The 14,815-nt window shown below is 59.3% G+C and overlaps 3 protein-coding genes across 8 annotated transcripts in view; 1 reads left to right on the top strand and 2 right to left on the bottom strand.

Annotated features, from left to right (window-relative positions):
- Positions 1–245: 245 nt before the first annotated feature.
- Positions 246–12,404, top strand: NCAPH2 (non-SMC condensin II complex, subunit H2; the record flags this gene model as incomplete). Its single annotated transcript, XM_014541210.1, has 21 exons — positions 246–357; positions 515–621; positions 4,834–4,935; positions 8,011–8,066; positions 8,172–8,253; positions 8,333–8,401; positions 8,509–8,588; positions 8,671–8,798; positions 9,018–9,098; positions 9,495–9,610; positions 10,181–10,252; positions 10,472–10,538; positions 10,735–10,842; positions 10,932–10,985; positions 11,135–11,205; positions 11,278–11,371; positions 11,460–11,531; positions 11,633–11,688; positions 11,762–11,863; positions 11,949–12,098; positions 12,162–12,404. Coding segments are annotated over 21 exons (1,920 nt in total), but the record flags the coding sequence as incomplete, so codon positions are not given.
- A 124-nt stretch (positions 12,405–12,528) lies between these two features.
- LOC102254190 (protein SCO2 homolog, mitochondrial) lies at positions 12,529–14,540 on the bottom strand. Of its 6 annotated transcripts, XM_014541217.1 has the most exons (3): positions 14,324–14,539; positions 13,660–13,716; positions 12,529–13,372 (listed from the first exon to the last, which is right to left on the bottom strand). In XM_014541217.1, the coding sequence occupies exons 2-3, from the start codon at positions 13,671–13,673 to the stop codon at positions 12,559–12,561; spliced, it is 828 nt and encodes a 275-aa protein (XP_014396703.1). In that variant the 5' UTR covers positions 13,674–13,716; positions 14,324–14,539; the 3' UTR covers positions 12,529–12,558. The 6 variants fall into 6 exon arrangements, with proteins under 6 accessions (XP_014396703.1, XP_014396698.1, XP_014396700.1 ...); XM_014541212.1 differs by having other exon boundaries at positions 12,529–13,749; positions 13,847–14,540; XM_014541214.1 differs by having other exon boundaries at positions 12,529–13,749; positions 13,998–14,540.
- Positions 14,541–14,726: 186 nt separating this feature from the next.
- TYMP (thymidine phosphorylase) overlaps positions 14,727–14,815 on the bottom strand; it is a 3,757-nt gene continuing 3,668 nt past the window's right edge. The window contains exon 9 of the mRNA XM_014541200.1: positions 14,727–14,813. Within this exon, the coding sequence (XP_014396686.1) occupies positions 14,727–14,813 (87 nt within the window). The remainder of the gene's footprint in view (positions 14,814–14,815) is intronic.

Genomic DNA, 14,815 nt, shown 5'->3' with positions numbered 1-14,815 from the left:
GCGCCCTGGCCGGGCTGGGCCTCGGGCTCGGTGGTTTTTCCCAGCGCTGTCCCCGCCTCCATCGCTGCGACGGGAGCCTGTCATGACAGGTGGCTCGCTACCCGTGAGCGGGCTCCGCGATCGGTGGAGTAGGCGGGACCGGCATTGGTTCCGATGCAATGGGATGTGTGCACGTTGGGTGTGTGAGAGCTCTGGGCCAGAATGTGAGAATTCCCTTCTGTTTTAAAATTTACCTTTAACGGTAACTGACATGCAGTGTTGTCTCAGTGCCCGGTGTGCCGCTGCGTGAGGAGCTGTCCGCTCCGTTTCCGCCCTTGACTTTCGCTCTCACGTTTTGGGCTGCTCTCGTCTTGATCGGTAACGACCTCCATCCCGTCAAACCCCGGGCGCACGGGAAGGGCCGTCTGTGCGGCTCTGCAGCATCTGTTGGGTTGGCCACTCCCTCCTTTTTGAAACAGGTTTTGGTGTCTCCTATTCGTCCGATTTCAGTGCCCGCTTTTTCTTTCCCACCCAGCCTCTCAGTGTCTAGCACCGCGGGTGCGTCCTGGGCCATCTCCTCACTCGTTTCCCCTCCACATTCTCGTTTATTCCCAGGATCTCACGTGGCACCTGGGATGCTGGGTAGGTGGCTTGGGGAGGGGACTCGAGGGCTTGGCGTGGGCCTGTTGCAGTGTGACTGTGGGGTAAGCCACCCAAAAGGCTTGGGCACTGATGGGAGGTCATTCGGAGGAGACATATTAAACGTGCAAATCGCAGTCTTCCTGATGTTGGTGAATGGCACCACTCTTCAACCGAAGGTGAGAGCTAAGAGCTCATGTAGTGAAACCCCACCCTCCACATCCAGCCCCCCACGAAGCCTGTGTGATCCCACCAGCGTTTCACTTGAATTCCTCTCTTCTCCTTCTTCTGTGGTCCAGGCCACTATCGGGCTCAGATTCATGCATAACCTTCCTCCCATCCTTCCTGGGCTCCCTGCTGCTGCCTTTGGCCCCGTCCAATCCACGCCCCATCCAGCAGCAAGGGTGACTCTACAAATTTAGGGGAGGCTGGCGCACTGCCCTGCCTAACTCCCCTCCGTGGCTTTCCGTGGCTCTCAGGATAGAACCCAGCTTCCTCCTCTGAATCTTCGCCTTCGTCCTGCTTATATTCTTAGCCTTCACTTGGGCTCTTCACCTGCTTTTTTGAGGCAGTCAGCCTATAAGACCTGAGTTCATTCTTGGCTGAGGGTATTTATATTTTCTGTTCCTACCGGGGTGCATTCTTCACCCAGTATGGTTGTGTGTGTGTGTGTGTGTGTGTGTGTTTTATGACTAATTACTTAGCGTCCTTTATGTCTCAATTTAAATGTGAACCGACTATCCCATCTAAAATAGTTCTCTCGATCATAGTACTTTAGAATGTTTATCACACTCTGGCCAGTGTGCTAAGTGGTTAGAGAATTGACCCATGCACGGAAGGGCCTTGGGTTCGATTCCCAGTCAAGGGCACATACCTGGGTTGCAGGTTCGATCCCCAGCCCTGTTTGGGGAACGTTTGGGAGGCAACCAGTCGATGTGTCTCTCTCATATCAATGTTTCTCTCTCTCCCCTCCCCCTCCCTCCCTTCCAATCTTTCAAAAAAAAGAAAAAATCTCCCAGCCGGCGTGGCTCAGTGGTTGAGCATAAACCTATGAACCAGGAGGTCGCAGTTCAATTCCTGGTCATGGCACATGCCCAGGATGCAGGGCTCGATCCCCAGTGTGGGGTGTGCAGGAGGTGACTGACCACTGATTTTCATAATTGATGTTTCTATCTCTCTCCCTTTCCCTTCCTCTCTGAAATCAATAATAATTTAAAAAATCAATGGAAAAAGTATCCTCGGGTGAAGATTAACAAAAAATAAAGAAGTAGAATGCGTATCATGAGCTATTAACTTCTTTATGGCCTATTGCCGCCCTAAAATGTAAACTCTTCAAGGGCAGGGATCATGTTTATGCTCTTTTCCTTTTGCCTAACAGACTGTCCAGCACTTAGTAGGTGCAGAATAAACACTTGATATGTCAGTGGAGCTCTGCTTGGACACACACTCTGCTGAGAACATGCCGAGAACTGTGCTGGGTCGGGTGACTGGGTTCAGGTTTCAAGCAGGGTACTTGGAGACGCCTGATGAACCTACTTCCTGCTCGTGTCTGCTCCTCAAACCGTCTCTGCCCTGCCCCTCCCCCTGCTCCCACGTCCTGACGTCCTGACTCTAGTTTTGTGTTGTTTCTTTTTCCACACAGCTACCAGAGTGTTCTTTTTTCTTTTTAAACAGATTTTATTATGTAGCTATTTTCTTTCATCCACTTATTTATTCGTTGTCGTTGAGTGTCTGTTGCAGGGGTGGGGAGCGCTTTTTCTGCCAAGGGCCATTTGGATGTTGATAACACCATTCCCAGGCCATACAAAATCATCAACTTAAAAATTAGCCTGCTCTATTTGGTCACACATTTAATTAACTCACCCCTCATGCCTTGGCAGGGCCAGACCCAATGATAAGGCCCAACAGCTGGACTTTCCACACCCCTGGTCCATTGTATGCGAAGGACCTACTAAATCTTGAGGAAATAGTCCCACTGCACTCTGTGGGAGCTGGATCCTAGGTGTAAACACAGGAGTGTAATAAGCATCACACATTTGGTACTTGCTCAGCCGTCCCGTTTCGTGTGCTTTATACATATGAACTCATTTAACCCTCACGGAAGCCCTGCCCGTGCAGGTGCTGGTGTTAGTTCTCCAAAGAGGTTAGGTGACTGCACCACTGTGGGCGTCTGTACAGTCACGGAGGGTGAGCCGTTTGAAAGAAAGGTCGCGGGTTCTATGGCGCGTTTGACTGGGGACCTCACTTTAGGATGAGGGTTGCTTAGTCATAGCGAGCTGAAGAAAGACCCAGGTTCAGGGAACAGTGTTCAAGGTTCTGAGGTGGGAAGTAGGCCGTGTGAGTCCTGTGCAGCCAGCAGGGGAGGGCGGGCCACTGGAGAGGGAGGCGGGTCAGTGCGGAGGGCTCTGCTTAGGATCTTGGGGTTTTCCCTAAGAGTGGGTGCAGTGATGTCGTCTAACTGATGTCTTCAGACAAGCCCTGGCTGATGTGAGAGGAGACTGGAGGGAAGGGCTGGACGAACGGGGTCACCGTGGACAGGAACCACAGGCCAGGGTGGAGCTGGGAGCTGGGCATGGGGTGGAGGGGGAGGTGAGAACAGGGTGGAGCTAAGGCCCTGGGATGCTGGGTAGGTGGTTTGGGGAGGGGACCCTCCAGGGCTTGGCGTGGACCTGTTGCAGTGTGACTGTCGGGTAAGCCATCCAAAAGGCTTGGGCACTGATGGGAGGTCCCACCTGGGAGTCATTAGAAGGAGAATGGAGAGTGAGGTCCTGGGAGTGGGTGCCCAGCTGGGGCTAGACCAGGGGTGGGCAAACTTTTTGACTCGAGGGCCACAATGGGTTCTTAAACTGGACCGGAGGGCCGGAACAAAAGCATGGATGGAGTGTTTGTGTGAACTAATATAAATTCAAAGTAAACATCATTACATAAAAGGGTACGGTCTTTTTTTTTTTAGTTTTATTCATTTCAAACGGGACGGATCCGGCCCACGGGCCGTAGTTTGCCCACGGCTGGGCTAGAGTATCACCGAAGAGAAGGGCCACCTTTGCTGCTCAGGGTCTGGGTGGCCCTGCCGCCCTCTCCACGTTCCGTCTTCAGGCCTGATGTCTGTTCGCTCTGTCATGCTCCTGCTTCCCCTCCCTCCCCGCCGACCTGAACAACCAGCTCCCTCTTTCCTTCCGGAGTGAGGAGCAGTCGCCCGGCGCTGGTGGAGTCCTCCCAGACCCCCCTTCTGGGCACCACCACGGGCCTAATATCTTCCTCACCCCCCAGCACGCCCTACGCTTTGGATATGATCACCTAAGACTCATTTTCCTGAGTATATGCACCCTGTCAGCAAACCGCCTTTGTGTGGCGGCTGCTCTTCCTGAAAAGCCATTTCCTTCATCTGGGAAAGTGGACCACAAAGCGTGTTCGGCTTAGCCGACGCCACCACTTTGTTCATCAAGCATTTATTGGGCACGGGCATCAAGCGCTGCGCTAGAGGCTGGAACTGCCCTGATGCTGCTCGCTGTGCACTGAGGGAGGAGAGACTCAGGCGTGGCCAGACCTCCCGCAGGTGGCAGGAAGCCCGAGGGAGACGGCAGAAGAGTTTGGGCCAGGCTGGGGTGGGCGTTCCTGGCACAGAGCTTGACAGACATGTAAGGGCTTCGAAGAGCTGTTGGCTGGGACTGCAGGGGGGGCCCGGCTGCGGGGAGTCTCGATGGAGATGCCTGCTCGGCAGCTACAAACGCACCTGAATGTAGGAGAGGGCGCTGCTCTGCACGGGTTTGGGAGTTGTTGGCATGTGGTTGATAGGAGCTGGGGTTCAGGGGTCACAGAAGAAGGAGGAGGACTCACTGGGAAGTGTTTCCTGAGTTTTCTGCTCAAAGGATTGGTGTTTCGTCTCTGTCTTCCCCACCCCTGAAGGCCCCTTCCTCTCTCGGGGTGCGGGGTCTTCCTGCTGGTCTGTCTGAGTCAGCCCTGACTTGGATGGAGCACCTTCAGGGAGCTGTGTGCAGCGCTGGCTGTGTGGTTGGGGTCTCCCTCTTCCAAACACCAGGCTCAGAGGCCACAGGAAGTGGGGAAAGCACAGAGACCCTCCTAAATAGCAGACAAGTGAGCCCCAAGCAAAGCCGGAGCTGTCAGTCTGAGGGGCCAGAGGCGGGCGGTGGGTGGGCGCTCCTGCGGGAGGTGCACACGCTCGGCTTCCCACAGAACCGGCTTTGTGTCTTGCAGCTGGACCAGATCTGCATTTCTTTTGACGAAGGCAAAACCACAATGAACTTTGTGGAGGCAGCGCTGCTGATCCAGGGCTCCGCCTGTGTCTACAGTAAGAAGGTGGGCATCCCTGGCCACGGGCCTGGGTGTTTCAGGGGCTAGCAGGACCAAGGTCCTGTGTGCTGCGGGGCAGGTGGCAGGCTCACCCCGTCTCAGACCTGCCTTGCCAGCCCCCTGTCTCCTTCCCGGATTCCTCACCATCTCAACACTGAACAAGAGCTTGGATTTAAACTTGCAGGGCCTGCTTCTAAACACCCTACAACGTCTAGGAGAGGCCCACGCTGCAGAGAATCATCCAGCCCACATGTGTGCTCCCCAGGCTGAGGTCGTGTTGTAGAGAGAGGGAAAGCAGAAGGGAGGGAGCACCGTGGGGAGCCAGTGTTCAGGGAGTGTCCTCAAGAGGGAAGTCAGAGATGGTAATCGAGAAGATGTCTTGGCCAGGAAGTCAGAGCAGACAATGTCCAGAGGGAAGAAAAATGGCCAGAAATGTTGAGTTCAGTGAATTGGACCCATACACTAAAGACGTCCAAGTACCTTCTGGGTCTGCAGGTCACGGGGATTTAGTGAGAGGAGGGCTGGACCACTGGCGGAAGGAAATAGAGGCACGAGAAAGCGCTCCAGGTCAGTGCGGACGCCTCTTGAGAAATTTTATTGAAAAGGGGAGGAAAGAGACGAGGTAGTAACTGAAGCGCGGTTGTCAACGGAGGCCACGATCCCAGCAGTTACCAGTGGCTGGGCCTTACCCAGACTGAATACATTGGGACGGGGGAGTGGTGCGGGCACCAGGATTTCTTAAAACATCCTCTGACAGTGGGGACTGGGAACCATGGCGATAACCCGTAGAAGGGCAGCTGGGGAAGTGGTGTCGGAGGAAGGGGGAAGGGAGGAGGGAGGAGGGAGGAGGGAGGAGAATAGATGAACAGAATCCCAGAAGAAGTGAGAGTGGGTCAGGGATGGCTATGCCTCATCCCTGGAGACTGGAGGGATATGTAAACATGGCTGCAGAGAAGTTGGACGCAGGGATTTGGGGAGTTGATGCCGAAGGCCCCAATTTCCGCAACGGAGGCTCTAAGGTACTGAGAGTCAGCTACTGGATAGGACATTTGGAGAGTGAAATTTGGCAAACGTTACATGCATTTGCTGAGGAGAATGCAAAACAAAAGGTGAATGGAAGCGTGGTCTCATAGAGATGGAATGCACCTGCTGTTCCAGGGCACCTCCCCAGGGGGCTTAGCATCCCCGGGGCTGGGCTGGGCGTGGGGGCGGCAAGTGGGCCATGGTGCTGATCCAGCGTTGGGAGTTTAGGGGTGGGAGGTAGGAGTTAGAAGAGCTGTGAGGAGCTGAGTTCCAGGGTCCACAGCAGACAGAAGGGACAGGAATCTGCTAGTAGTTGGCTGGCACGGGGTGTGGTGGATGTGCCTCTGGGCACTGCAGAGCTTTAAGACAGTCTAAGATTTTATTGATTTTGTCCTAGATAATCCCATTGAACCAAGTTCCTTTTCCCTGTGTTTATCCTAAGAAGGAATGTCTGCAACTGACTTGGAAGGCACCAGTACAAGGGGACCGATAGGCAGGTAGATGGGCAGATCCGTGATGAGGCAGGAACGGGGGTGTCGCCTGCAGTGAAGCCGAGGGGTGGGGCTCAGGCTCTGGAGTCGGCCTAGCGGGCTCTCCGTTGTTGGGAATGGTCTGGCTCTGTGGTCAGATGGGGACCGCTGGCTGCAGGTGGCTCCTGACCCCTTCAGCTGTGACCAGCATGGCTAAGGGAGTTGAATCTTGAGTTTTATTAACTGTTAACTCATGTAAGTTGCTCTGGCCACCTGTGGCTCATGGCTGCTGCATTCGATGGCACAGCACTAGGCTCACAGGCGCCGGGAGCCAGCGCTGCCTGGGCCCAGCACTGCGCCCGGTCACTGTTTCTGAGTCTGAGTTTACTCTCTCTCTTTAATGTTTTAATTTTAATTTTATTTTGAGAGCACATTTATTAAAGCTGGGGCAGTGGAACAAGGAAGGGCTTAGGACAGAAGCAGCAACAGGAGAGCCAAGGTGGGGCTGCTGTGGCCACTGAGGAGCAAAAAGTCACAGTGAAGGAGGTGGCCTAGGGGGGCTGCTGTCAGCTCACTGGCGGCCAGAGAAAAGGGGGCCTTGGAGACAGGTGTGGGGTGAGCCCGGGAAGAGCTGCCGCTGCTGCCCTGGCGGCAAGCCCCGTGGGGTCTGAGGATTTAGGAGAGGCATGCATGTGGGGGAGGGGGAGGGAGGGGGAGTGCGCCCTGAGTTTATTCTCTGATGAAGTAAGGATGGTAGTGGCACCTGAGTCAGACAGCTTACGTGAGATGAAGCGTGAAGCAAGGTTCTGTGTGTGTGGCACACACTTAGGAAAGTTAATGTTTATTATTCCTAATAAATGGGGTCTCTTGCTCACGACGGTGTCAGTGTCCAGTGCGTGAGAGAAAAGGCCCCCCCAGCAGAGGGTTCGCCCAGAGCAGCGGTTGGCAACTCATTAGTCAACAGAGCCAAACACCAGCAGCACTTCTTCAAAATAGACTCGCCCAGGCCGAAAACCGACTTCTACGCATGGGCCACGAAGTTTCAATCGCACTGTACATGCATGCCCGCACATGGTGTTTTGTGGAAGAGCCACACTCAAGGGGCCAAAGAGCCGCATGTGGCTCGCGAGCCGAGCCGCAGTTTGCCGACCACTGGCCCAGAGGCAGCAGGCGCGCCCCCTGGTGGTGCGTTGTGGTCAGCATCTCCAAATCCCCACCCTCACCCTAAGGGTGGGGCCCCCTGGGTTGTGGCTGGAGTGGTGTCAGGTGCCAGAGACTGGGGTTGGTGGAGGCGGGAGGGGAGGTGGGAGGTGGGAGGTGGGCTGAGGCCACGGGAGGGCATGGACCGCCCGCAGGCAGGTGTGCACAGAGGCGCATGGCGGGAGGCACAGCCTTGAGAGTGGGGGAGGGGGGCTCAGCTGTCAGAGCAATTCTGTTCAACTGGAGAAGTGCTCTTGATGGCCACACTGGCAGGGCTTGTGCCGGAGGTTTGGGAGGGGACAGCCGGCTTCTCTGTGCACGGATGTCTGCCCTGGGTATCGTGGGTGGGCTCCTGTCTGCGTCCTCACCTCCTGCTTCCGGCCTCCAGGTTGAATACCTCTACTCACTGGTCTACCAGGCCCTCGATTTCATCTCTGGCAAGAGGTGAGTCCTGGAGGCGCTAGCCAGGAGGTGGAGGCCCGTGTGCCCTGCGTGTGGCTGGGGAAGCCCCTGCAGCCTCCGAACTCCCATGCGTTGATTCTCTCCCAGGAGGGCCAGGCAGCTCGCGGCGCAGGAAGACGGGGCCAGCAGGGACGCCAGCTCCAGGGCCTCCCAGCGGGTGGAGGATGAGGTGAGGTTTCCTGGGTGCCTGGCTGCTGCCCGCTGGGTGCCTGCTGGGTGCTGCTGCTGAGCTCACTGTCTCCTCACAGTTCCTGTCGCTGGATGACCTGCCCGACACCCGTGCTAATGTGGACCTGAGGAATGAGCAGGCCCCCTGTGTGAGTGCCCTCCCCCGTAGGTGGGGTGAGCGTAGCTGATGGGCTGCTGGTACAGTGTGGGCATCCCTTCTCGTTCCCACGCTCACCCACTCTCGGCCCCTGTGCAGGAGGTCGCCATCGTCCCCCTCCTGCCCATGGCCCTGGTAGCCCTGGATGAGATGGACAAGAACAGCCACCCCTTGTACAGGTTTGGGCCTCGGCCTGGGCCTGGTGGGGGAGGGCGGCTGCTGGGGATGGTCTCTGCAGAGGCTGTGTTTTTGCCAGCACAGCTGTCAGGGGGAGGTCCTGGCCAGTCGGAAGGATTTTAGGATGAACACGTGCACCCCTCACCCCCGAGGAGCCTTCATGTTGGAGCCAGTGGGCTTGTCCCCCAGGGAGACTCTGCTGCCCAGGACGGGTGAGGGCGCGGGTGTGGGTCTGGGCTCCTTACTGGGTACCCTCCCTCCCAGGCACCTGCCCCACAGGCCGGCTGGAGCTGGTCCCTCCGCTGCCCCGTCTGCCCACAGCTGCTCAGTGCAGGGCCCTGCTCTCCCTCCCCAGCCCTGGCTCTTGGGTCCCTGGGAGAGTTGGGGGGAGGCGAGGGCTGGGCTGACCTGTCTCACGCCATCTCTCTCAGCTGGATGCGCTGAGGAGCAGCCAATGGAAGTCTCTATGATCAGGAGTCCGGTCCCTGTGCCCGGCATCTCCCAGGAGTCAGGTGAGAAGAGGTCATCCTGGTGGACCGACTAGTGGGGGTGGGGACAGGACTCTATGCCCACCCCTCTCTGCCTGTGCTGGGGGACATGGGAGCCGTGAGGCCTTGGAGCTGCTTGTGTGCCCAGGCCTCGTTCCCCACTCAGCCCGCTGCCCTGTGTGCCCATTCCTCTGGGCAGGCACAGAGGCAGCATTTAGAGAGGAAAGTAGCTTAGAAGTAGAATGAAACAAACGGCACAGCAGCGCATCGAGAGTGTGAGACACCGTGCTCCAGTCTCTGGGTCTAATGAATGAAGAAGCCGAGAGGGGGAGGGCCGCTCAGGCCCAGAGGGGCAGCCCTCACCTGCTGTCTGGTCTTCGGGCTCCTCGGGGTTGACGGGTCTCTTGCTCCTCTGCCCAGGCACGTCTCCAGAAGGCCCGATGCCCGCAGGTGGGGATGAGGATGAGGATGCAGAGGGGGTGGCAGAGCTCCCTGAGGTCCCCCTGGAGCCCCAGGAGTCCAGGAGCCCACAGCAGGTGGGGCACACACTGAGGCCTGCAAAGCTGGAGTCGTCCATCGGGCAAGCCCTGGGTTTTGGGCAGCCCCACGTGTCCTAAGCCAGCTCTTGGGCAGCGGCTTCCTTGTCCCTTCCCTCTCCCTGCAGAGCAGCTGCTGCTCCTCAGGGCTGGCTGAGCCTGTGGTGCCCTGTAGCCACAGATGGCAGCTGGTCTCTGGAGCTGCCTCCCGAGGGCAGGCTGGCAGGAAGGGGGACCTCGGAGGCCTTTGCCGTCCCCTCAGCCCCGAAGGGTGGGCTCTGTGCTCCGGCCCTAGAGTGAAGACGTCCTTTTTTCCTCTTACGACGCGAACTTTACACAGGAAGCATGTTAGTGTTCATCTTGGCTGGTAGCTCCGTGGATATTACCATGTTACTGTTTTGTTTTTCCCCGTGACCACTAGCTCACTAGTTTGTGTTCTCTGGAGTTTTCCTAGCAGTGTTACTTTTAGCCCTTGAACTATTTGAAATTCCTGCTCAAATACTCTGGTTCCTGGAGAGTATTTGCCCCCAGAGCAAAGGAGGGGACATCCCTGAGGCCATTTCTTTGCAGAGCACTGCCCAGCCCAGGAGGTTTGAGCTGAGGGAGAGGCGGGAGGCCCTGGAGCCTGTGTCCCAGCTGAAGGTGAGGTGGTGGGGCCCCGACCCGACCCACTGGCAGGGAGGGTGTGTGCCTGAGGCCCCACCACCCACGTCTTCACTCCCACCTGACCGAGGCCCTTCCACCCTTGGATCCTGGATTCCGCGTGGCCAGTGCCCCCTGGCCGTCATTGCCCTCAGTGCTGGCCTTGGGGGAAGGGTGTGTGTCCCCCACTCTCCCTGAGTACTTGTTCTCCGTGCTTAGGAGACCCCAGACCCCTGGCAGAGCCTGGACCCCTTCAGCTCCCTGGACTCTAAGCCCTTCAAGAAAGGTAATTGGGTGGAGGGACAGCTGTACCCAGTGTCTGTGGCTGGGTTCATGGGGGTACAGGTGGTGGGTGGGGTGTGCCCTGTACCCATGGAGAGCCTGGGGGGCTGTGCTCCCTCGTGTGATGGCTCTCAGGGGTGCTGGTGATCTTCCCCGGGGCCTGCAGTGGTGCCCCGAGACACAGTCCATTTGCCCCCCAGGTAAACCCTACTCCGTGCCCGCCTGCGTGGAGGAGGTTCCGGGACAGAAGCGCAAGAGGAAGGGGGCCGCCAAGCTGCAGGACTTCCACCAGTGGTACCTGGCCACCTGTGAGTGGGTGTGTGGGACTGGGCCAGGCCAGTGCAGGAGGGGCAGGAAGGGACTTGGTCTGGCTCCTGACAACCCAGTTCTCTTGCAGATGCTGACCATGCTGACAGCAGAAGGCTCCGGAAAAAGGGCCCGTCCTTTGCAGGTGTGACTGGGGCCCTGTGTGCTCCTCTGAGGGATAATGGCACCTTGCTCTGCCCTCCTCCCCTCCGCCTGGGGATGCCCAAGGCCCTAGGTGGACCAGGGTGGTCTAGGCAGGATGCGGGCACCCCCTCACGAGGCTTTTGTGTGCAGACATGGAGGTTCTGTACTGGAAACACGTGAGGGAGCAGCTGGAGACCCTCCGGAAACTGCAGAGGAGGGAGGCAAGTACTGGCCACTGGCCTCACCGCCCCGGGTGGTGGGAGACAGCAGTGGCTCACAGGTTCTCTGCACAGGCAGCTAAGCGGTGGCTGCCGAGGGCCGAGGAGGAGCTGTGGCCTGTGGAGGAGGACCGCCTGGAGGACTCCCTGGAGGAGCTGGGGGCAGCAGGTGGGTGCTCACAGGGTGGCGGGAGGAAGAGGGCTCAGGACAGGCTGCCTGCTGACCTGCCTCCTGCTGGTTCCACCCCACCTCCCAGCAGATGACTTTCTAGAGCCCGAAGAATACGCAGAGCCTGACGGGGCAAAGCCTGAGGACGCTGCAGACCTGGGTAGGTCTAGGAGGGCTGCTGGCCAGGCCCTCATGAGGGTGCTACTCAAGGATGAAGGGAGGGAGGGTGTGGCCCACTCCTCCCGCTGCCCTCCTTTCCAGAAGCAGAGGCCATGCCGGCATCCCTGAGCTACGAGGAGCTGGTCCGGAGGAACGTGGTAGGCCCTGGTCGGAGGGGAGGGGAGCTGGGTGGTGGCTCTGGCAGAGGCAGCAGCTCCCGTCATCTCCTAGGAGCTCTTCATCACCACGTCTCAGAAGTTCGTCCAGGAGACGGAGCTGAGCCAGCGTGTCAGGGACTGGGAGGACAGCATCCAGCCCCTGCTCCAGGAGCAGGTAAGGGGGCTGGGCCGGCTTCTGCTCGGGCATGGAGCCCGATGCTTGCAGGGTTTGACCAGGACCTTGCTCTTCCCTCTTGCAGGAGCAGCACGTGCCCTTTGACATCCACCTGTATGGGGACCAGATGGTCTCAAAGTTCAGTCAGCTCAACCAGTGGTGTCCCTTTGCGAAGCTGGTGTCGGGCCAGCCTGCCTTCGAGGTGTGCCGCGCCATGCTGGCCTCTCTGCAACTGGTGAGTGGCCCTGGGCCTGGGAGGGGAGTGGTCCCTGGCTCTGCTGACACCCTGTCCTTACAGGCCAATGACCACACGGTAGAGATCACCCAGCAGCCAGGGCTGGAGGCGGCTGTGGACACCATGTCCCTAAGACTGCTCACACACCAGCGGGCCCACAAGCACTTCCAGACCTACACCGCCCCCTCCATGGCTCAGCCCTGAGTGGGCAGCCCTGTCCCCCATGATGTTGGGCCCACATCTGCTCACTTCACACTTGCTTCCTGGCTGGCCCAGCCTAATAAAGTGGTGTTGCCACCCCACCCATCCCTTTACAAGGCTCCTTGTAGAGAAGATAGCTGCCCATCTCCAGCACCCAGCCCACAGCCAGGTGCTGGGCTCCTCTGCTCCGTGGCCTCCCAGGGCAGCTGGTACGGCTCAGACACACATGCAGCTCCACCACACCCTTTAATGACCCAGGTCAGTGCAGGACGCTGCGGAAGGCAGCCATGTGGCGCCGCACACTGTCTGCAATCTGCTCGGCCGACCTGGCCCGGCCATAGTAGTCTGTGAAGAGGCCGTCGGGGTTGAGCAGGTAGATGGCGATGGAGTGGTCCACGATGTAGTCCTGGTCCGCGTCCTTGGGGCCGGCACTGTAGTACACACGGTAGCTGCGGCTGACCTGGGCAACCTGCTCCGCCGAGCCAGTCAGGCCCAGCAGCCGCGGGTGGAAGTCCTGCACGTAGCGGGCCATGGCAGCAACATCGTCCCGCGCGGGGTCCACAGTGATGAAGACGGGCTGCACCGGGGGCAGGCCGGGCTGGGCCTCCAGCTGCCGCACCACCCGCACCAGCTTCTCCAGTTCGTCAGGGCAGATGTCGGGACAGTGAGTGAAGCCAAAGTACAACAGCACCCACTGGCCTCGGAAGTCGGCTTTGCAGCGAGCCTGGCCCTGGTGGTCCAGCAGGCTAAAGTCTCCCTGGCCCACGGAGGCCTGGCGCAGGGCCTCTGTCCGCCGCTGCTGCTGCTGCCGCTCCTTCTCAGCCCTCATGGCCAGCCAGGCCCCACCCAGCCCCGCCCCAAATAAGGCTGTGACCAGCAGCCTAGTTCGCAGCCCAGGGCCCCGGGGCTGGCCCTGCCTGCCTGTCTCTGCAGGGCCCTGCCTTGACAAGAGCCGGCACCTCACATGGAGGGCCTCGCCTCCAGGAGTCTTCAGGAGGGTGGAGGCCTTGAGCTGAGAGAGCCCGTGCTGAGCCTTGGGCAGCTGAGCCAGCAGCAGCACAGGCCTGATGCTCCTGGAAGAGGGCAAACATGTCAGGAGCCGGAAGGTGCCTTGGCCTCCTGGGTCACCTCCCATCACTGGGGAAATGGGTCTCCACCTGGAGGACCAAGCTGTCCCAAATGGCCACCCAGTGCTCCACTGAGCTCAGAACCGTCTCGCCTCTGAAGGCAGAAGCTCCAAGCTTAGGTGTCATCAGAAGTCCAGCCTGTCACTGCTGTCCTTCAGGCGAGTGCCTCATTCTGCCTCCTCCCTCCCTGGCCCTGGCCCCGGCCCCGCAGCTCCAGACAGGGCAGCACTCACCTGTGTTTCAGCATCGGAGCCGCCTGAGATCACTCGAGTGCACGGCTGCCTGGGTTCCTGAGCACGTGTATCCGTTTGCAATGAGCCCCCCTTTCAGAAAGGAGGCCGGTGAGTCCGGCTTCAACCCTCAAAGGCAGACTCGGCAGACCGCCCCTTCCCCACCTACAGCAGAACCTGGGCCACTCACTGGCTTGCCCACCCGCTTGGAGAAAAGGTTTCCACCTGCCACAGTCGCACCCGCTTCAGCTTCACGTCCGGGTTTCCGACAACTCCGGTGGCCGAGCCTTTCTACAGGGGCTCCTGGAGGGGTGTCGGCGGGGGTCTGAGGACCCCCTCACCTGCTCAGCTGCTGCTGAGGGGCCTCCGAGGACTAACCGCTTGGCTTCCACCTTCCTCCCTCGATTCCTGGGCTTGGGCTCCGGGCTGGGTGACCTTGGGCGCGTCCCTTTGCCTCTGTACCCGCCTCCTGTACCAAATGGGCTCTGAGCGCTGCACTAGACGGGCCTGACCCGCGGCGGCCCCTGCGGAGACTCCCTGAGCCTCCAGGCGCCCTGCACGCACGCGCAAAGCTGGACCCTGCTGCAGGCCACGCGCCGAGCACACCCCAGGCGCCTGCCCTCCCGCCCCTCCGAACCTCGCACCCAGAGTCTTCCCGGGGTCGCACCTCGGGGGATTCACGCTGGGATGTCGGACGCCCCGCCCCGCTCTCAGGGCCCGAGGCTGGCGGCCCTCTGCCGAGTCGCCACGCTGGACTCCAGTGCGCACGCGTCGCGCACGCGCGTCCGGATGGCAGCCGGAAGTGCGCGCAGGAGGTGGGGGGGGCACCAAAGGTCACGTGCTAAACGGGGCGGTGCTTCGGGAGTCCCGCCCCTGCCCGCGAGCGAATCAGGGGCAGACACGGCTTTGCTGCGCTCGGCTTTATTGCTGCCCCTCGGCTTTATTGCTGCCCCACGGCTTTATTGCTGCGCTCGGCTTTATTGCTGCCCCCGGCTTTATTGCTGCCCCTCTGCTTTATTGCTGCGCTCGGCTTTATTGCTGCCCCTCGGCTTTATTGCTGCCCCTCGGCTTTATTGCTGCGCGTTGTTCGGCGGCAAGATGAGCTCAGAGAAGGGCGAGGGGGCGGCGAAGGGCTCGCGGTCCGAGAGCACGAGCGCCT

Source organism: Myotis brandtii, unplaced genomic scaffold (assembly GCF_000412655.1).
Source record: "Myotis brandtii unplaced genomic scaffold, ASM41265v1 scaffold2658, whole genome shotgun sequence".
Classification (NCBI taxonomy): Eukaryota; Metazoa; Chordata; class Mammalia; order Chiroptera; family Vespertilionidae; genus Myotis; species Myotis brandtii.
Note: the sequence above shows the minus strand (reverse complement) of the source record. Positions and strands in the feature narration are given on the sequence as shown.